This window comes from Mustela nivalis, assembly GCF_964662115.1.
Source record: "Mustela nivalis genome assembly, chromosome: 9".
NCBI classification, from domain to species: domain Eukaryota; kingdom Metazoa; phylum Chordata; class Mammalia; order Carnivora; family Mustelidae; genus Mustela; species Mustela nivalis.
The window spans coordinates 101500514-101521612 of NC_139028.1; the positions used below are offsets into that span (position 1 = coordinate 101500514).

Consider the following 21099-nt stretch of genomic DNA (forward strand, 5'->3'; position numbering starts at 1 on the left):
GCAAGCCACGCCACTTGTTACATATTTTGAACATCACCCCTGGCTCTAAGGGGCCTGGTCTCACTAACTGAGTGCAAATGAACCACTGAGCTGAGTGTTGTGACAGTGATTGAGTACCACTAGTTCTGAAAGCCAGAGACTGGCCGCTGAACCCCCGCCTCCACCTCCTTCTCTCTCATCCCCCAAACCATAACCGCTTGGCCCCACCCAGGCCACCCCTTCAGAATGTCCCACAGTCACGCCTAGATATTATTGCACTCTTTTATTTACAGAAAACACAGATAAAGCATTTCAACGTTCATTTAGCAAACTGATCCACTTTTTTTTTCTTTTGGCACAAAGAAATATTACAGATGAACCCCGAGATCAATCAGAAACCCATAAGATTTATCAGCCATCACTGGTCCAGGGGCAGCCACAAGACTCAGACAGACAGACAGACAGCATCGCCACAGACTGGAAAAAATAAACAAGGTCCACATTCACCTCACAGTAAAAACCTGCTCAGGGGCAGGCAAGGGCAGGCTGGGGAGGGGGAGTGGGTGCAGACTGTTCTCTGCTGGGGGCGGGGGGGGGGGGGGGGGCAGAGGGCCTTGGGGACAGAAGCAGGATGGGAGGGATTAGACACCATTCATAAATTAGAGAGAGGTGGCCTTTTTGTTTTTACCCTCTTACCTTGTGGAAGTAAGACAGTGCAAAACTACCTGACCCCGACTACTGGGCCACTGGAAATGCTGCAGAAGTTCTGCGGTTTGGGGATATCTCTCCTCGTGGGCGCCCGTGTGTGTGCATGTGTGCGTATGTGAATGTGTGAGTGTGGTGCTTGTAAACATTGTCACCATCCACGCAGAGACGCAACAGCCGTGTGTCTGAATGGGGGTGGGCTGGGGGGGCTCTACCCCGCTTCACGCCCCCTCTGCCCCAGTGATTCCTGTCCAAGACATAGTGCAAATTTCAGAGACAAAAAGAGGCAGAAGGAGTGGAGGGTGGGCGGGGCCTGTGGGGGTGGGGGTGGGGCGGTGGGAGGGACAGAAAGACCGGGCGGGAGAGGGAGGGGGAAATAAGGCAACAGTTAAAAACGGTCCATTTTATCAAAACCGACACCATGTGCCCCTCACCCCCGCCCACGCAGCCCTCGTCACGAGAAAGGGCGGAAGTCCCGCTCCTCCACCAGACTGACGGAGGGGTTCTTGAGCTCCTCCTCCGACATGGCCATCTTGTAGCCCAGCTGCGCCAGCACCCGCTGGCAGGCGTTCTGGGCAAAGGCCACAATGTCGTAGGAGAGGCGGAAGCGCCACTTCTCGGCCGTGGCCGCCGAGTTTCGGACGGTGCCGTATTTGTGCTTGCCCAAGGTGGGGTCGCCCCGCGTGTTATTCTGGATCCAGCGGGCCACATGGCTGTCCAGGGGGATCCCCAGGAAACCGTAGATCTCCTCGGTCTTCTTCATGGGGTTCCTGGCCAGGTCCTCGTAGCGCACCAACATGTACTTGCCCTTGAGCCACGGGGGCCGCATGAGGCCAGTGGACACGGAGTTGGAGAAGTCCTCGCACACCGTGGTCAGCTGCGTCACATCCAGGTTGTAGGGCTTCCTCCCCGTGCCATACCAGAGCCGCCAGAGGCGGTAAGTGTCGCGGAACGTCTCGCTGCGGGAGGCCAGGATGCCACGCGGGTCTCGGACCAGCTGGATGACCTTGAGGTTTAACCGGGGGTCTTCAACCAGGGCCCGAAGGTCGTTCACCTCGGGCACCCGCACCGTCTTGATGGCCACGTGGCTGCGCTCACGACAGGCCTCGGCGGCCACTGTCAAGTTCAACAGGCCGCACTTGCGCACGCAGTCCCCCTCCTCCAGCACCAGGTCGGGGGACCCGGGGGGGTCGCACACAGGGCGGGAGCACAGCACCCTGCTGGCCCCGCGGCGGAAGATCCTGTCGGTGGTGTGGTTGACGGGCGGCGGCTTGATGTAGTTCTCCAGGAAGTAGAGGTCACAGTCATAGAGGCTCCTCAGGAGGTCGCGGCTGGCGCCCAGCATGACGCGCCGGTCCGCGGGGCTCTTGCCTTGGGTGAAGCGGGGGATGAGCGTGTTCTGGACGTGGTAGAGGGGCTCGAACAGGTAGAAGACGTCCAGGTGCTGGTTGAAGAGCTGGCCCACGAAGGAGGAGCCGCTGCGCGTGGTGGCCAGGATGAGGATGTGGGTCTTGCGGGAGAGGTTGTAGGCGAAGGTGGGGCCCTCCTCGCACAGCCGCTCGGCCAGACCCGCCTCCGCCAGCCCCGGGCAGGTGTGGAAGGACTTGGCGGTGAAGGTGCGGATGGCCGTGTACTGAATGGCGATTGAGGCCAGGGCAAGGAGGAGGACGGCCTTCCAGGAACATTGCATGGCTGGGCACCTTCATGGGGCTGCTTCTCCACCATGCGAGGTCTGCGGGCAAAGGTGAGCATCCGTCAGGGAGCTGGCTGTGCCAGGTGCATCACCAGACCAGGGGCCCTGGCCTGCTCTTTTGGACAGGCTGGTCTCCATAGGGTCCCCGGACCTACGCGATTCCCTGCCAGATGCTCACGCATGCGCCTAAGGACTGAGCAGTTTCTAGACTAGATTTTTACATTCTCTAGGGAATCTTGGGAGCTTCTGGGGACCGTACAAATTGACTTCCCACATGCAGAGTTTAACAAATGCTGCAGGGGACTCCCACCGTCAACCAGGAGTTCCTTAGTGGGCCCCACTGTGCAAGAAGCTATCTTCCCCAGCTCACACACTCAGCAGCCCACCAGTCCCTGCTTCTAGCCATTCCCCTGCCACTGCCTGTCACCCCTACCAGCTCCTCTCTCACCCCCACAAGCAAGCACCGGGCTCCCCATGTGGTCATCTTTCCTCCATTCCCCCCCACCACCCCTAGAAGGAAAAAAGTGCTTATGTCAGAGGCACACCACGAGGATCTGTTCACCTGTACCCACTGGGCCAGGAGAGAGGGACAACTCATCAAGCCTACCTCCCAGCTTAGGTTTGCCGGTGCCCAGTGTACCCAGATGAGGACCCCCGAGACTCCCAGGGCCAATGAGAGTCAACCCGCCCAGAGAAAGGTCCAGGGGCTGCTGCAAACATCCTTTCCCAGGCCCCAGCACCCTCCACCCTCCAGGTTTGCTCCTGGCCACTGGGGCAAGAGGTCCAGGCATGGGGCAGATGACCCCCCACTGACAGCAGGTTGAACGGGCTCCTCAGTGACCCCCATCCCAGCCAGTCCTCAAGGGCCTTCACCATTAGGCTCTCAGCCCTCTGACCACGGGGGGCGGGCGCTCAGAGACCCCACTGGGACCCAGCAATGGCGCCAGAGAACCAGGCAGGATGGAGAAGAGGACAGGGTGGAAGAAAAGGGGCATCTCAAAGAATGGAGAGAAAGCAATGGTGGGCCCTGGGCGGGGGGGGGGGGGGGGGGGGGGGGCAGGAAAGCAGGGAAAATGAAGGATGTGCCAAATGTCCAGATCAAGGGGCCAGTCGGGAGCATCGGAAGTTGCCCCATAGAGAGGCTGGCTCAGCTACCAGGCCCCAAGGGAAGGCTGGGGCTGCTCCCAGAGCGAATGCAGGAAGGGCTCCCCGACTCACCAAAGAAGGGCTGCTCCAAGCTAGAGAGTCCGCAGCTGCCAGGTCTCCTGGCCTAGCCGGCAGTCCCAACCTGTGCAGCAGCCCTGCGGCCAACAGACTGGAGAGAGAGAGGGAGGGGAAAGGTTCCAGGTGAGGGGGGAAGTGGGGAGGGTTGGTCTGTCAACATCGCCCTTCCCCCAACCCTTCTCCCTTACACCCTGTGCCCCACAGACTGCCCCCCAGTGCTGGGCGACAAGGGCCCCAGCTGCTCTCCCAGATCTCCCGACTGATTCAGGGCTCCAGCTATGCCAGGGACACATTTTATCCCCTGGGATCTGGCCTCCTGACTCCTGAGCCTTCTATCCACCTCCCCCACCCCTTACCTATCCCTTCCTGGCAGGTCCAAGACCCTCACACCAGGACCCAGTGGGCAGGGAGCTGGCAAGCTTACACCCTCAGCTAACCAAGAGTGGGAGTCCTACACAGGCAATCACCCCGGGGAGGACCCCTCACAGCCACCGTCCAGGGGAGTTGCAAAGAAATCCACTGACCACAAATAACCTGGGGCCTCCCTAGCTGTGTTCAGCTCTGGTGACCAGACACAGGGCTCAGCACCAAACCGTGGAACAGCATCAGAGTCAAGGTTATTCCAGAAAACTAGGCCGGAGCACAGTCCCGACTGGTTCTGTGTTTTAAATCAATAGACCAGCCCGACCCTTCAAAATTTGACTTTTTCAGTGACTCCCCAAGAGGGGTTTGGTAGAAATCACCAAGGCGGGGGGTGCTCACCCCAGACCTCCAGGTGGAAATGACAGCTCCGTCCGGACAGCCCAGACACCGAGAACCACGCAGAAGGGACAGCCAAGGAGGGAGGTTCTTCTTCCAACCACACCGGAGACGAGAACAACTACCTAAAACTCAAAGCATAAGTGGACCAGGGAGCGTTCCCGACCTGGATGCTGTTCGCGGATTCTAAGTACAAACCCAAGACTGTGGCATTATTTCAGTTAGCATCCGTCGAATACTTCCCAAACCCTTTACCTGCATTCGCGCATTTTATTCCGCACGGGAGCACCACGGGGAAGCCAGGATTAGCTCCATTTCACAGCCGAGGAAGCTGAGACACAGAGAGTGGGGTGACCTGCCTGAGCTCACGTGCCTGGTTTAACACACATCTCACAGGTTCCCCAGAGCCCCCACTTTCCCTCTGAGGAGACCTGACCTTGTTTCTCCAGCTTACACACACCTGGCCTTCATCCAGCTGATGTCCCCAGCCGATGTATATAAATCAGCCAGAGAGAGACCGGGCATTGCAAGGGTACAGATGATCTGTATTGTAACACTTAGAGATCCTTTCCTTTGCTGTCTGGTCTTGTTGATCAAAGTCTTGTGGATCAACGTTCATGGCCAGGGGTGGGGAGGGGCTGAACTTGTGCTTTGTGAATATTCTTCCCACATCCTGCTATTTGGCACAGCTCCTTTCAGCAAGGGGTTCGTAGATCCTCAGTTCCCAAACCTGCCCTGCTGCCTGGCTCAGCCAACTCCAAACACCACAATATTCCTTACAGCCCCCTCTGGGAGGTCAGGGTCTTCCCTTGTTGAGGTCGAGAAACTGAGGCTCAAAGACTAAGCAAATGTGCAGAAGCAAATAAGGAATAGCAGAGACTCAAATCCATCTGCATCAGACTCTTAGGCCAGTGCTCTGGCCCCTTTGCCATCAGCTTAGCGGAGAAGGAACAGAGCTGAAACAGTCTGGCTGCCTCCAGGAGGGGCGCAGAGGCTGAGCTGAGAGGACAGCGGGCCAGCTCTGGGGCTTAAGGGCTTAGGCTCTGGGGCTTAAGAGTCCAATTTTAAGTTTGAGCCTGTGCTCAGTACCTACAGGGAAGAGTACCACATCACCAGGTGGCGGTAACTATGGGAAGAACACAACCTAGACTCTTGGGAACCTCCAGTGTGATCACAGAAAACCACAGCCCTGACTCCAGCCCATCCCACCCCCACCTCACCACAGGGCTGCAGAGAACGCTGACTCCATCAACAGGGTTCGCTGAGGTACCCAGAGAAAACTGCCTCCTTGCATTAAATTAGATTCTCCTGCGAAATGCGGGCCGATCCCTGCCTAAGTGTCCCAAGACAGATGCCTCTAAAGAACAGGTAGGGAATACCATTAATAATCGTACAGATAATACTTTTAAGTTATTTGAGTAAGAGTCCAGAGTTGCAATGTCCTAATACACATCTCTAGGATGGACTCTTTTTGTACTTATTCATAAAGATCTGTCAGCTATCCAGCAAGATCCAGGCACTGTTCTAGGCATTATAGATAGGGGAGAACATGAGGGAAGCAAGCACTTACTGGGTATTCATGATGTTTATCCCAGAAGGGATTACAGGTTAGGGCACAGGGTGGGAGTGAAAAATGCCTCTCGCCCTCACACCAAGCCTATGTGGTTGATGTCCTCATATCCCCATTTTACAGATTAATTTCCCCAGCTCACACTCCTAGTAAGGGGCCAGAGCCAGAATTCCTGCCCAGGCAGTGTTCTCTGGAGCCCATGCTCAAATCCTCCTCCTTGACCCACTACATTTTATCCCTTTTGGTCCCCACCAAGACAGGAAACAGAAGGCTGGGGGAGATTTCACTTTACTCAAAGATTCTGGTACCACCAGAATTCACCCACCAAGAGGAGCCTCCCTACCACCTCTTCCCACCCCAGCCCAGAGAAATTTAAGGCCAAGATGAGAAACCGCTGCCTTGGCTAATAAATCAGGAGTAAATGAAGGATCTCATTCTAAATCCCTAAGAAAGTGGGGCTCGGGTCCACAAGGTATAGCCTGAGCAAGGGCAATGTGTTCAAAGGCTTAGCCTCAGGCCATCCCCCTGCCTCCCAGGAGGGCAAAGTGAGGGCATGGGAACAGGAAGATGAAGAAAGTCAGACCCTGCTAGAAATGCCCCTGCTCTCCTGCCAGCCTGGCGGAGCCGGGCTTAGGACTGGCCAAGCTTCCTTGGTATGCTGGAGGCATCTGCCCTGGAAACCAGAGGCCCCAGGGCCAGGTCCTGCTGTTCCCAGGGGAGCTCTGGCCACTGCAAGGAACTCTTCAATGCCCTTGTCCTCCAAGCCAGATTGCGAGCCCCACAGCCCCTCCCTGGGCTCTGAGCAGCCTTTGGCATGACCTTCCTCCACCTCTAGGTAGTCAAAATCCAGGCAAGCCTTAGTCACAGGAGCTCAGAATCTGTACCTTGTGTTGGAAGTGAAGTCCCAGGGGAAAACTCAGGTTTCTGTACCAGATTAGGGCACAGGGTGGGAGTGAAAAACAGCTCTCCAATGGGGAACTGGAATTCGTAGCTCAGGGCTCAAGCCACGGAACCACACCCACCTGGATATCACTGAGCAGGTGTGCGGACCTGGATTCACTAGCAGTCTCTGCACCACAGTTTCCCTACCTATAAAGTGAGTACAACCATAGAGCAGTTGCAAGAATTGAAAGAATTAAAGCATTTAGTCAATTGCAGGCATAGAACGCAGCACAGCCGCGTGCTTAGGACATGGGCTCTGGCACAAGCCCCACTGATGACCAGGTCTCTGAATCTCTCCGTGCCTCTGTTCTCTCACCAGGAAAGGGGGGATCCGTTTAACAAGGCTGTTGTGAGGACTAATTAACCCAGTGCCCGGCACAAAGTAAGTACTCAATGAATGTACACTGCTATTATCATTATTAAATGTCTTGTCCGCCCGGTGTCTCGAGTAAGCACGTGAGAACAGATCTCATCGACTCTGACGGTTAGACAGACATTCTCCCTGGCTGCGGTGCCCAGACCTCTGCCACGCCGGCCTCTGCTCTGTGCCTTCCCTTCCTTCCGCTCCTCTCCCAGCCCGGGAGCTTCCCGCGGCTGGGCCACCGCAGCGACTTGCCCGCTGCCCTCTAGTGGTCACATCCTGTAGTACAGCTTCCTGGCCCTGCGTTCTTCGCTGGGTTCAGAATTCCTGGCGGCCAATGCTACCTGGGGCCTCTGGTGAGGATTCAAGCCAAGGAAGGTGCTGTTGCAGGATGCCGTGAAGTGCGATGACACCCCCACCCGAGCTGTGGCCTCTGCTCTCTGCATGCTCTTTTCTTCACCCACACACCAAGAGGCAAGCATCAATGGGCAGCCCCACTTCATCCAGAGGGCCTCTCTTACCAGTTCCATTCCTCTCTAGCAAGGGAAGGATCACTGAGCTCAAGATCACAGGCAGGAACACCTCTGCATCCCCTGGCTGGGTGACCTTGGACTCATCCCCTGGCCCCTCGCTGGCTTCTGTATTTCCACAGATCCAGGCTAAGGGCCTCCAAGCTCTGACTACTAGGGTTCTCTGATCCCAGGAAGGCCCCATGCTCCATTTTCAGGGTCAGAACCCCCCTGCTGGCAGGGGGATGCTCCTCTGGGAGCAGGAAAGTCCCAGTTCATCTTCCAAAAAATGTATCAGGGCTGGCAGCTGGACCCCATCCCCTCAGCCCCAGCCAGGCAGCCCCCAGGGGGCATAAGAGCCAAGGGGCTCCCCACCCTCTGCTGGGTTAACTCCTGTCCCCTTCTACTCTGTAAAACCACATCTAACCCAGAGCTGTGGCTTTTGCCTTTTTGGGGCCACAGGCCACTTGGAAAGATACAGTCGCTCTTTCCAGAAAGACTCCTTTGTATCCACAACTTTACATACACAGTCAGAGGGTTTGTGGACCCCCCCTAAAGCCCACCGATGGGCACTGCAGAGGCTTCAACCCCTTTAACAGCAGTATTCTCCCCTGCCCTAAGGTTTTCTTTTCAACTGACCATATCAGAGAAGCCTCCACGGATTTGTATACATGGAATGCGGGGCCATGGCCCAAGATAAAAAAGCCAGAGCCAGAAACCACATGTGCAATAGTAGGTTACTACTTCTTGTTTTTAAAAAGAGGATGCGTGCGAGGGGGAGTATTTATATACATTCATATACAACCACTATTCTGGTAACCCCAGCTGCCCCAGCAGGAGGGGCCAGGAGACTGCAGTGGGAGGAAAGCAGTTCACACTGAGCCTCTCAGTTCTGTCTGAGTTTACAAACTTTCTGGGAGAGAGCAAGGCCGCCCCATGCAAGACCTGGAGGGGTGGGGCACCGAAATCACACTGGCAACTCACTGTGCCTCCAATTCTGTACCCCAGGGCACTGCCAGCCGGCTCTCCCCTCCCCCACCTCTAAGGCGCCAGGGTCAAAGTCACTACCTTCCAGCCAGAACTGGGCTCTGTCTGCTCAGGCAGGCCACAAAGGATGGCAGTCAGCGGGTGCTGCTGAGAGACACAGGTCAGGAGCTGAAAAAGAGGGAGACCTCCCAGGGGACAGGGACTGCCGGGAGGAGCAGAAGCCTGAGTTGGGGAAATGACGCCCCTCCCCACTTTTTCTTCCTAAAAACAGCTTGTAGAGCTCTGTGGAGATAGGGAGGGTAAAGAATAAAGTTCCTGAACATGAGATTTCCAACCAGCCTTCGGGGCCGGTAGCCAGCAGCCCTGGGGCTCTCCGGAGCCCCAGGAATTGGAGCTAGGGGCAGGGGGCACAGGACGGGGAGGAAGGAGTTGGCAAACAAGCCTCTGGGAGAGACTGCAGAAAGGAAGTGCTTAATCCCTGGGTCTGCGGTAGCTACTGGTAGCCAAGGCTGACCCACCAGAGATGTTTGTTTAGTTAAGGCTAAAACATGTAAATCAGCAAGGGGTTTTTTCTTCCTTTAAAAAAAAAAAAAAAGTGAGGTCGTGAAATGAGGCAAGTGAAAAACAAGGGTATGGAAGTCTGAAAGAACCAGAAGCTAGGTTAGCATACAAGAGCCAAGACACTTCCAGGCAGCCCAGCTGGGTCAGAGCTGCCTGGCAGCCAATGGGAAAAGGGAAATACGTCACTTCATGTTTCACAGGATCCATGAGATGAGAATTACATCATCTGCTCAAGAGATGCCCAGCCATTCCTGGTACTGAATCCAGCACAAGATTTCTCCCGAGGGGTCTGCTAGAGAGAGTCCTGAGCACAGCCTGCCATTCTCAAGAACTCGTACCTAATAAGCCCGAGGATGAGTTTCATGGGGCTGTGTTCCAAACATCCTTCAAGGTGAGCGGTATGCCGGCACATAATTCAGCCAGTGCAACCTTCCAGGGAAGGAGATCCCACGGGATCCAGAATCAGCCTCTGTGGTCCGGGCCGTCCCAGGGGTGATGGGAAGCAATGGTAATGTCTCTTTGGGGTGATACCCCCACAAGCTGAAACAGTGTGAGGCCTGCGGACCTTCTCCGGAAAATTTGCCCAACACAAATATGGTGTTTGTATACAGTCTTCAGAGTCCTCGGGCCCCGTAACTACCCACAGATCCCACAGGTAGAACCAGTAATTCTTTCAGGCACATTCAGCGGGACAAGTTCTCACAGTCGTGGTTCCAGAAAGTGACTGTCCACCAAATCCCACCCGCAGCGGAGACACTCGGCTGCCCCCTGGGAGCTCTGGTATCTCCAGCAGATCCCTCTGATGTCCACACATCATGACATCAGAGACCCCCATGGGTGCCTCAAGCGTCCTTGGAAAGTTACCCACAGGTATAACTGGGTGGTGGTTGGGCCCCCTAGCTGTGGGGCTGGACAGCCCTGGGTTTGAACCTCACTGCTATTGCTTGATAGCTACGAGACCTTGAGCGAGGTGCTTAACTTATTCCATAGACCTCAGTTGTCCTCATCTGTGAAATGGGAAAGACAGGCACAGTATCTTCCAAATACTTGGGTTGTGAGACAGAAAGCCAAAAAACATCAAAAAGTTAGCACAGTGCTGGGCCCAGAGCAGGGACCCAGTAAGAACGAACCAGGAGTGTGATTTTCAAGGGCCGCTCAAAGCTACACACGAACTGTAATGGCCTGAAAATGTTTAAGGAAGTTAAAACGGATGCCGCAGCCTCCTCCCCAAAGCTGCCATGGCCCATGTGGCTGGAGACACTTGCTGTCCAAGGGACAGAGACTGACCCGCGGTCCTGCTGTGGGCCCAGCGGCTTGGCGGGGTCCTGGCCTGACCAGAGGAAAGTTTTCCCCAGCAGCGGGGAGAGTGACTGACCTCCTGGCACAAGGCCCCGGTGTGCCCGGCGCCTCACGGAGGAGGGATGAGTCAGAAGGACCCGGTTCCCTCCGGCTGGTCCTACCACAGCCTGGCTTGTGGTAGGCGGACCCTTCTGCCCTGACTCTGGGCGGAAAGGCCCCGGTTTCCTGTCCCCCTCTACACCCCCCCAACCTCACCACCCCCTCCTTCTTAGCAGCCACAGCCGGAGTCGGAATAGTACCAAGGCTCCACCCCCTGGATACGGGGGCTTTGACCCATCCTCCCAGCTTCAAGGATGGGAAACCTCCCGCAGGAGCTAATTAGCAGCTGCTGTTGGAGGGGTGGGAGGGGGGCCCTCTGACCCCGGTGCTGGAGTCTCCAGCCTCCGCCCCAGCTGGACCCTGGGGAGGCGAGCTGGGCATGGGAGAGGCTCACCTGAGCCTCTCACGCACGATGGAGGGAGCTGCGGGAGCAGATACGCAGACAGGACCCCAGTCGTGACTGGCATCAAGTCTCTGCCACCTCACCACTTCCCAGGGGGCTCTCCCTCCCAGCTGAATGACAAAAAGGAAGATTATCACGAAGCTTGGAAGAGGTGGTGGGTGTGGACACGGCTGGTGCAGTATCACACCTGACAGCAGCCAGAGCAGTCTGGCTAGGCAAGGAGAGGGAAGCGTGAGTATGTTTCTTGCCCAGAAAGCCCAGGAACGTCCAAATCCTATGTAACCAAGAGGATGCCAAAGAACGTCTTTATTTGTACCTGGCCTCAAATGGTCTAGAATGGGATTTAGGATTTGGGCTCAAGACCAGGATAAGGTCTCCCTGCTCCCTAAGCCTAGAACTGACCACCAGCCCACAGCAGCTTGCACGGACGCCCCTGTGCATGGATGCTGGTGTGGCTCACCCTGTCACTGCTGTCTCCTGGATGAGAAGCGTTAGGGAGAGCCACCCACTGGGCACAAGAAATCGGATGAGTGTCCCTGCCCCACACCAACAGGGACCTGGACAGGACAGAATGGCTGCTCGCTGAGGGCCTAGAACTGTGTGACATACCTTTCATGCCCCACTTTATTGGACGGTCTCTCCAAGCTCAGGAGTTAAGGCCTACAGCAGGCTCCATGACATAGGTGACAGAGCTCACAGAAGTGACGTGACTCACTCCCATAGCTCAGAAGTGCCTAGCAGGGGAACTGGACTCAGGCTACGGAGCACAGTGTGTGGGGTCCTCACCTCTCCCAGGTTCTTCCTGAAGGCTTCCCCTCCTTCCCCCTCCAACCTCCTGAAACCCTCGGTCTGAACCACCCCAATTAGGTCTCCTGACTACTCTATACTGCTGCCTTGAGTGGTTAGGAGCAACATAGCAGCAGGTGAGAAACCCAGACCTTGGGTCCTGGACAGCCTTACCCTCCCCGGAGTCGCACGTCCCCCAGGTACCAGAGAGGGAGCCCACACCCACCTCCCAGGGCAAGGGAGGGGCTCAAATGAGATCTGAGCACAGCGCCAAGGCAATCACTCAGTTCATGATACTTCCCGAATGCCAGCTTCAGACTTATCTCTCTTCCTCATCTGCCTGCAGAACCCTGAGGGAAAACAACCAGCCCTCAAGCCTGAGCCCTGGGTCCATCCCCCACCCTCACTAGCCAGGCTGGGGCCCGCAGTGGCTGCGAGGTACTCCGTGGGCACTAAACTCACTGCCCCCAGCAGAGACCTGGAGAAGGGAGGAGCTTTGCCCCGTTCCCCATCCCAGAGGAAGAGACGCACCTCCCCACAATTCCCAGCTCACAGCCTTCCAGCTCTAATCAAGGAGCAAACACAAAGAGGGAATCTCTAAACATTTAGAAAACGCGGGAACTCTGTGCCCCCACGCGGCACCGTGGGGATTTATAAAGAACAAATCATGCTTGACAAACTTGATAGCTTTCTTGATAGAATTACAAGACCGGTAGATGAAGGAAATGCAGGCAGGGTAATATATCTTGATTTTTAGCAAAGCATTTGATACAGCGCCTCAAGTAATCTTACAAAATTAATTCAAACAGACTTGGCCCTCAGCACTTGTCATGGGGCCGGAAGCAGGAGGGGGGCAGGTCCCAAGAGTCCTGAGTCGAGGAGGCGTGCCCAGGCGGAAGGGGCTGCAGGACAGATTCTGGGAGAGGGGGGGCAGGGCGGCCCAGACCCAGCACTGGGTCAGATCTTATCTGACATCTTCATTAATGATCCTGAGAGAGGGAGTAAACAGTCCGTTAATGAAATTTGTAGAGGATATTAAATTGGAAGGTGTTGTGAACACCAATGAGGACAGCAAAGCGGTCCAGAGAGACCTGGTTGGGGCGGGGGGTGGGGGGGGACGGGGGGTGGGGAGAAGCTTGGCAGGAAACTGCTATTTGGAGGGCCAGGAGGGTGGATGTGTGGGCTGGGCAGCACCTGGGGCCACCTGGAGAGCCAGGGGCGAGGAAAAGCCATCCCCAGGGCTGGGGTGGAGCTGGGAGCAGCCACCGCTAGCTTGGGTGTGGGTCCTAGGAGCAAACCTGGTTTTCCCATCTGTAAGAGAGAAGGGCTGAGAGATACGGAAGCATCTCTAGGAATCTCTGCTGCTCTGGGAGAGCTGGTAGTGATGGGGGTGAAGCCCGAGCTTCAGCTGAAGGACGAGGCGTTGTCTGCAGGCCAGGGAGAGGAGGGTGGCCAGGCAGAGAAGGGCTAGTGAGGGAGACAGAATAAGCCATCCCTAGTGCCCACAATGTCCCCAAGCCATGGCTCTGATGACACTGCTGAGAGCGTGAAGGGTCAGGCCCCTCTCCCAGCTGGCTGGGCAATGACACATGAGCTGGGGAGTCCGGCTAGAGTTCCGAACTGTCCAGACTCGTGGAGTGTGCTGGGAACCCCTTCAGCAATCGAAGTTCTCACCTGGGGAGATGGGGGGAGGAGGGCAGGGTCTCTCTTCTTTCTGCAGAGTTCCTGATCCCTCTTTCATCAGGAGGGAGAGGCGTCGTCTCCAGGATCAGGAAGAGCTTCCCCACCCCAAACCCTTCTATCCTCAGAACCTGTCCTGTCCCTCTCCCTCTGGCCCGATCCCAAGGAGGCTGAGGCAGAAAGCTGCCCATCCATCTGGACTTAGAAGAATTTGTTCCCACAAGGCTCCTAGACAGGTGGGGTTTGAACATGAGCCAGGCCTCCCTAGCACGGTGACGGGCCCGCAGCAACCTAAATAAATGCTTTGTGGGAAGAAGGAATGGATGGCTGGTTCCCAGACGGGGCGGCTGGGGAGAGCTCTTCCGAAGCAAGAGGCCAGCCCTGCCTGAGGTCAAGACCACCTGCACAAGAGGACAGACGCAGGTCTGACCACACAGGCGGTGCTCCTTCCAACCCCCTGAATTAGCAGTAATGACACTTACTGAACACCTGCCATGGCTCCATGATTACGAATGCATTCTTCTTATCAGTGGATTTGACTTTCACAGCCCTCCAAAAGCTAGGTGTGCTTCCCCCCCCCCCCCCCCCATTTCACAGAAGAGGAAAGTGAGGCACATGGTGGCAGCGATGAGCCTGGACACCTCACCAGGAGGCCCATGGGAGCAGCAGCAATCTGCCAAAAGCGGCAAGGAAAGCTGAGCAGCTCCCAGGGTGGGGACCACAGAGGGTGGGGAGAGGCAGACCCTCCTGCAGGGTCCCCAGAGCCTTGCCCAGCCTCTCCCTGCCCCTATCAAAGGGAGTTGGCCCAACTCCTGCCACACTTGTGGAGCCCGATTTTACTATATGTTTCCCTTCTCCCCCACCACTGCCGCGCTACACCGAGTCCTCAGAACAAGTCTGTTTCCATGGAAACCATACAGTGACTCAGGGCTTCGGGACCTTCTCTGAACCAGATTATGAATATCAAATGCTCCCTCCCCGCACCAATGCAGAGTGAGTTTGAAAAGTAAAGAGAGAGCCACAGTGGGCAAGGGAAGGAGACAGGGGTGCGGGCAACGGGAACCCAGAGGGGTACAGGCTTGTTGCCCCCAGATCCATGAGAACCTGCTTTCTGGGCCCCTCTGCAGACTCAGGGGAGCACAAATGTACACCTCTGTTGTCTGCAGCCAGCAAACATGACCCTTACGTCAGCACCAGGAGTGCATCGCTGCCCTTCCTCTGGAATTAGGACCCTGGGGGGGCGTGGTAAGAGGTAAGGGGGATCTGCAGCTTTCCTACTTAGGGCCTGAACAAAGCAGAGGTGGCTGAGAGGCCACGGAGAAGGAAAGCTGTCTGCAAGAGGAGCTTGACTTCCAGTGCAGAGGAGGAAACCTCTGGCTAAAAGCATTGCAATATTTAGCAAAGAGGGAAACTTAGATTTTAGGGGGGAAATGTGTTCTGCTTTGACATGAGGAGGCTGTGTTAAGTATGGGTGCCAGGCGGAGGGGGGGGGGCGTGACCAAGATTTCAAAGCCCCAGCAGGGTGAGGGGCGGATCTTTAGCAGAGACTTCCTCCCCATTGGCCCCACCCTGGCCTGGCCTAGGACAGCTCACCTGCCCCCAACAGAGACACAGCAGGGAAATGAAAATCTACAGTGGAGGGCCAGGCTGGGGATTGGGGGGGGGGGTGCCTAAGGCCCAAGGGCAAATCCGCCCCCTCCTTTCCCTAGCTGCTCCCTGAAGACCCAGGAGGGAGGGTAAGGGAGCAGGTTGGAGGCTTGATACCTCCCTGGTGAATCCAATGTGTGAGTCATGTCGGTGAGAACACTTGGAAAAAGAAACAGGGTCATGGTGATGCCTGTGAGTGTCCCCAGTTGTTGAGGACTGGAGCCTTGGAACTGCCTGTCCAGGTAAGGTCTCTGCCTAAGACAGCCGGCCCCATAACAAGGGATCCAGAAAGCCCTGAAGGCGGGTACCTGGTACCTTAGCCCCCACCTGCTTGCCTCTTAATACATCGTTCCTTTGGCTTGCCAGAGCAGCTTCTTTCCCAGCAAGAGGGCCTGCCTCTTGCCCCTAATCCTAAGTGCCCTCTGCTCCCTGCCCCACCAGCCCTCCAAAAGATGCTGGTCTCCAGGGTCCTTCTTAGGAGCCACCTGCTTAAGTCCATCGGAAGGAAACCTGCACCAGAGATAAGGAACCTAATCCTGGGAACCCGCAGGCCTGGGATGGGGGGGAGGGGGCACCCTGTGGCAAATCAGGCCAGGGTACCACCCTAGGGCAATCCTCAGGTCTTACCTTTTAACCCCTAGCATCCCCGCCAGGGCTACTCAGGGCTATTACTGTGAAAGCAAGCAATGGGTTCCCGCAGCCTGAGAGGGGCTGCTCCCGGGGTCCTACCCAGAGAAGAGCAGGAGGGTAGGCTGTTCTGCCTTCCCGTGGGGGGTCTCTGCACCATCCATCCCGCTCATCGCAGAGTGACTGGTGCGGGCTCGGAGCCGAGCCAGGGGCAGGAAGCCCAGAGCAGCCCCCTGCCTCCCGGCGCAGCCCTGGTTTGGAAAGTTGGTGCAGGCGTGGGATCGCAGGGTCTCGAAGAGCCTCAGCAGCCCAGAGCCCCGCAGGCAGGACGGCGAGCCCCGGGCACCCCCCGAGTGCGCTCCGCAGCCGCGGGGAGCGGGCCGCCTCGGGGCCGCCGCGCCTCTCAAGTTTGCTGCCCTCGCCGAATGGGGGCGGGGAGAGCCGGGGTGGTCGCGGCGCTCACCCGCCACCGGCCCGGGGAGCCCTCCCTGCGCCCAACGCGGTGCCGTCCTCCCCCCTCCCCGCCCCGGCGGCGGCGACTGTCCTCGAGCGGAGGGGCGTCTCCCACCGCGCCCGCGCCCCTCCCGCTGCTGCGGCGAGGGTCCGCTCCCCCCCTCCCGGGGCCCGCCGGGCCCGGCCGATACCTGGTGGGGGGCGCACCGGGAGCCGCTGCAGAGCCCAGCGCCGGCTCCATCCTCAGGTCTGGAGTCAGGCTCGCCGGGGGCCGGCGGGCGGCGGCGGCGGCGGCGGCATCCTCCGCCTTCCGCGCCCTCCTCCTCGGCCTCCCTCCTCCCTCTTCTTCCACCGCCTCCGCGGGCCCCTCACGGGCCCCTCTTCATGACCCGGGGGCGCGAGCCCGGGGCGGCCCGGCCAGCGCAGAGCGTTCTCCCGGGCAGGGCGCGGAACTGGGGACGGGGGCGCGAGGGCCCGAGGGGCACCCGGCGAGGGGCCGGGACCCAGCGCGCCGCAGCCCCCGGGCACCGGAGGAGAGTAGCAGCCGCAGGAGCCTCGCCGAGCGCGCCCGCCCGCCCGCCTTGCGACCGAAGCCCGGAGCGGCGGCGGCGGCTATAGCGCCGAGCGAGCGGCGGGCGCTGCGGTCCGGGCTCCACCCCCCCGAAGCCGCCCGCCCCTCGGCGGCCGCCCGCCCCCTTCTCTTCCCCACCCCTCCAGCGCACGCCCTCCCGCTCCCCCGCGCCGCCCTGCGCTGCCCCAGCCTCCTGCGCTCCGGACGCCCCTTCCGTAGGCCGGCTCCCGTGCCAATCCCACCCCCCCACGCCGTACCCCCGCCCCGAGGGAGCCACACCCACACCCCGCGGCTCAGGAGGTGGGCAGGCGAGGACCGGGGCTGCCCGCCGTCACCTCTTCCCACACCCTCCCAGCCCGCCCACTGAGGGCGCTCACCCACGCTTGCGTGCCCCCCAGGAAGTCCGGCTGGAGCCCCAACCTGGCCCTGGGCCCAGATGTCCTTTACCCCGTCCCCAGCCAGCACCACGGAGGGACTCCAGAACCCAGAACGGGAGTCATCCACCTTTCGGAGCCAATACCTCAACACACACCCCTAGCCCGTTCCCCTCAACCTTCACCTCGCAGATGTGGAAATGAATCATCTGTCCTGCTCCAGTTGTGCCTCTTGGGCAGAGTTCAGGGGTGGCTGGGTGTTGGGGGGGCACCACTAGGTGGATTTGCTGGGGACAGTCTCCCGGCCAGTCCAACCCCCTTCCCACCAGATTGCCGCGGGCACTCCTAGGTGGAAATGTGCAGCCACGGTTGTCTTTTCGGAGGGGAGATCGGCCGTCACAGCCAGAACCAGGAGACTGAGCACCTCCGTCCTTCGTTCTTTGCACAAATACTGACTGAGCATCTCCTGAAGGCCAGGCCTACATGGGCCCCAGGGACTCATTGGTGACAAGACAAACAGACCCCTGGCCTCTCCGAGGGGAATGGAGAAGCCCGGGAAGCAGGCGGAGTACCACGTGATCAGCGGCCCCAGGGCTGGAGATCAGGGCAGAGAATTCCAGCTCTGCATTAGGCCACCACGGAGGCCTGTTTCCTCATCAGCAGAGGGGTGGGTGGTTGTGCGGGTCCGACCCCCTGCTGCTCCTCAGCTCTTCCCAAACGATGATCTTCTGAGGCCCAGAAAGGCAGTCAGCTTCCATCTGTATGCCTATCTGGATCTCCGATTTCCAGCTATAGCTTCTCCATCACTCCCGACTGGCACCAGAGCCATGGAGGATTTGAAAACTCCAGGCAGCCTGGGAAAGGTGGGGTGCCCGTTAACTGGTCCAGAAGATGGTCCTCACCTCGTGGGGCTGCTGTGAAAGGTCAGATGGTAAGATGCATGTAAGTACTCAGCACAGTGTCGGGCACACAGCAAATGCTTAATAATTGCACCATGCTGTTATTGTTATCGGCTGGTGGGTGTTCGGGGTAGCCATCACTCACTCACCCAGGAGGGGATCATGTGGGCCCTTGTACTTCTCTGGGGGACTCAGGACTCAGACCATCAAGAAACTCTCTCCACCTAGAACCGGATGGTAGGAAGGGTCCCCCCACGCCCCACCCCCAGGATCCCACCAGACCAAGGGTCATTTGTCTTGATGACAACTGCAAATTCTTAACTGTAAATTCCTCCACCCACCTACCCACCTAGAGTCTGGCAGCGGATCCCCATCAAGCCAGGGTGTGAGCCAGTGTGATCCCAGATCACCTCTGGTGTGTTTTCCTGCCTTGGCTTCTGCCCCATCTGACCTCCACCCAGCACAGCCAGGAGGTTGGCTGTGCTGGTCCTCCAACCAGATTTCAAGGTGACTAGATCTGTTTCCCATCCTGCCCCCCACAGAGTGACAGTGCTCCGGGATGGCTCACAAGAGTGCTGACCTTCCAGAAGCAAGGACTTTGTGTTTCAAAATTCCATTTGTCCCTCTGTAGAAAGCCAACCTCTAACAACACTGAGCTGAGCCATCAGAACCTTCCCCTTCACCCAGAGCTAATCCCTCCCTGAGACTTCAGCCTGACAAGAATAGTCAAGGTTTAGAGAACACCTTCTCTATCTCACACTCTCAGATCCAGCGCCTCATTTTTCAAATTCTGGTGTATTTTGGGTGGAAAGGAGGGAAATGTACGTCTGGCTGACATGAAAAGATTGGTGGGGTTGTAATGTAAAGATGGAGTGGAATTTGGAAATTTTTTAAAGAATATTTAAACTCTAAAAATAGACATAAATCCTGTTTTCGAGAACACCAGGATTCTGATTCCAGTTTCCTGAAATGTTCCAATCGATAACAAGCGTGCGTGTTTCATGAGCAACCTACTGTGTGCACGGTACTGTGGCAAGTGGCATGGGTGGGTGAGAAGGCGAGAAGAGGAGGCCGAAAACAAAAGCAAAGGCCTTTGCTTGGGGAATGGGATCCCAGACAATGAAGTGGGACAGAACCTTTGTGACCAATGTTATCAAGTACCCAAGACTTGGAGTTCAGAGAAGGATGGAACCTTGGGGAGTTATTCAGGGAGGGCTTCCTGGAGGAGGCAGCAGTTGAGGCTTGAGGGATGGAGAGGGTATAAAATGGCAAAAGAGAAGAAAAGCCTGTGAGAAGCAGCAGTAGCCAGACTGGGCTTATCTGTGTGATAATAGAAAGGTTAATATTCACGGCTGATGTTTGAGGTCTTACCTCGTGCCGGGCACTGTGCTGTTTGCTTTGTGTGGATTATTTTGTTTAACTTTCAAAACAACCCCTGGAAAGAGGTATTCCCATTCCCACTTTACAGATGAGGAAATTGAGGGCCAAAGAGTTTAAGCAGCTTGTGTGGGTTTGCAGAGCTGCTGAGCAGCAGCGCACACACTGGAGTGAGCAGTCTGGCCGCGCCCGCTTCCCCACTCTGCCTGGCCACAGTCAGTCATCCTGCCTAGTGAGGGTGCCTGCAGGGAAGGGCAGGAGGAGAGGGCCTTCAGAAGCCTCCAGACCCCCAGAGGGGTTTTCCCGAAATAGAGCCCCCAGGCCCTCCTGGAGGTTTCTAATATTAAACATGTCCTTTCCTCTCCTCAGCAGGCAGGCCCCTGGGGTGTTTGGAAATTGGTTAAGGGATTTGGGGGCTGGAGATTTCAGTTTTTTAATATCTCTTGCCTGTCCATCCATTGGCGGTCCGCGCCACCCACCTTGTTGATATCAGTCTGTTCTAGGAGATTGATGGCCCAGGCTTTGATTTAAGATGTGCCACTGTGGTCCTCAATTTCCCCTGTCTCACCACTGACGCTGACAAGGCAGCGAACCCCGAGAGGACGGCTTCTGCTCTTCCCAGACTGCAGGCCTGAGAGCCCGCAGTACCTGTCCAGAAAGTTCTGACCAGAAAACCTGGGTAGAGGTAGGCAGGCCCAGGGGACCTGTCCTCTGGAGCCTCAGTTTCCCCACAGATGAAGTGGAAGGCCTGCTGCTGAGGAGGCCCCTTCAGGTGAGCGTGGAGAAGCCCTCAGAGGCGAGCTCACTCAGCTCCCTCATTTCGTAGATGAACAAACGGAGACCCAGCGAAGTTAGGTGACTTACCTCAACTTTCTGTGGCCACATCGGAAGTTAGTGGAGCCTTCAGTTGGGTCTCCTACTTTTCGAAGAAAAGGTCTCTTACATACCTCTTAGTCCCCACTTCTACCCCCTTCTGGATGAATTCTTCTTCCGGATAAATCAAGGGACCTGAACTTCTTTGTGGTTGAAATGAAATATTTGAGAGCCTTACCTCAGGCCAGGCACCGGACTGGTCCCTCAGATGTGTGTGATCCCAGTGTTTCCTCACAAGATCCCTGTGCTTCCCCAGGCACAGAGGTAGCCAGGCCTTGCCAGCTCCTGGATTCAGAAAAACCACATCATTTTGACAAAAACTCAAAATTCCTGTTCTTGCCCTATCGAGTCATCAGCCAAAGCCCCTCGAGAAGTCACCCCACTGGCCCACCTTCCAGGGTGTCCGTGAGTCCCTCAGAGGGGGATTTCCTTGCTCCCAGGCCAGCCTGTTTGCAGCAGCCACCACTGGCCCTCTTGTCATGTTTGTCTGCTCTTGCTCTAGAACTTGCCAGAAGCCGTGAAGCTACCTGAAGGAGTGTCCGCACCCCCCCGCCCTACTGTCCTAATTATAACTCTGGTGAGAAAGCTAATGTCCAGGTGAAGGGGACTTCTTTTGCCCCCAGAGCCCCAGACCTTGGACAACAAGAGGCGAGGAGACCAGCATCTTCCCTAACACAGAGGTCCAGGGTCCCCAGGGCCAGGAAGCACAACGGCTTAGGCC

General features: G+C 57.2%; 1 protein-coding gene across 4 annotated transcripts; it reads right to left on the minus strand.

Annotated features, from left to right (window-relative positions):
* Nucleotides 1–247: 247 nt before the first annotated feature.
* On the minus strand, nucleotides 248–16910 carry CHST1 (carbohydrate sulfotransferase 1). Of its 4 annotated transcripts, none has more exons than XM_082747436.1 (4): nucleotides 16476–16910; nucleotides 4364–4485; nucleotides 3596–3692; nucleotides 248–2416 (listed from the first exon to the last, which is right to left on the minus strand). In XM_082747436.1, the coding sequence occupies exon 4, from the start codon at nucleotides 2372–2374 to the stop codon at nucleotides 1139–1141; it is 1236 nt and encodes a 411-aa protein (XP_082603562.1). In that variant the 5' UTR covers nucleotides 2375–2416; nucleotides 3596–3692; nucleotides 4364–4485; nucleotides 16476–16910; the 3' UTR covers nucleotides 248–1138. The 4 variants fall into 4 exon arrangements, with proteins under 4 accessions (XP_082603562.1, XP_082603564.1, XP_082603565.1 ...); XM_082747438.1 differs by having other exon boundaries at nucleotides 4364–4491; nucleotides 16476–16875; XM_082747439.1 differs by lacking the exon at nucleotides 16476–16910 and adding an exon at nucleotides 5978–10089 and having other exon boundaries at nucleotides 4364–5925.
* Nucleotides 16911–21099: the final 4189 nt, after the last annotated feature.

Excerpts from the sequence above, each read along its gene's own strand:
- CHST1 (XM_082747436.1), bottom strand. The coding sequence starts at position 2,374 with ATGCAATGTTCCTGGAAGGCCGTCCTCCTCCTTGCCCTGGCCTCAATC.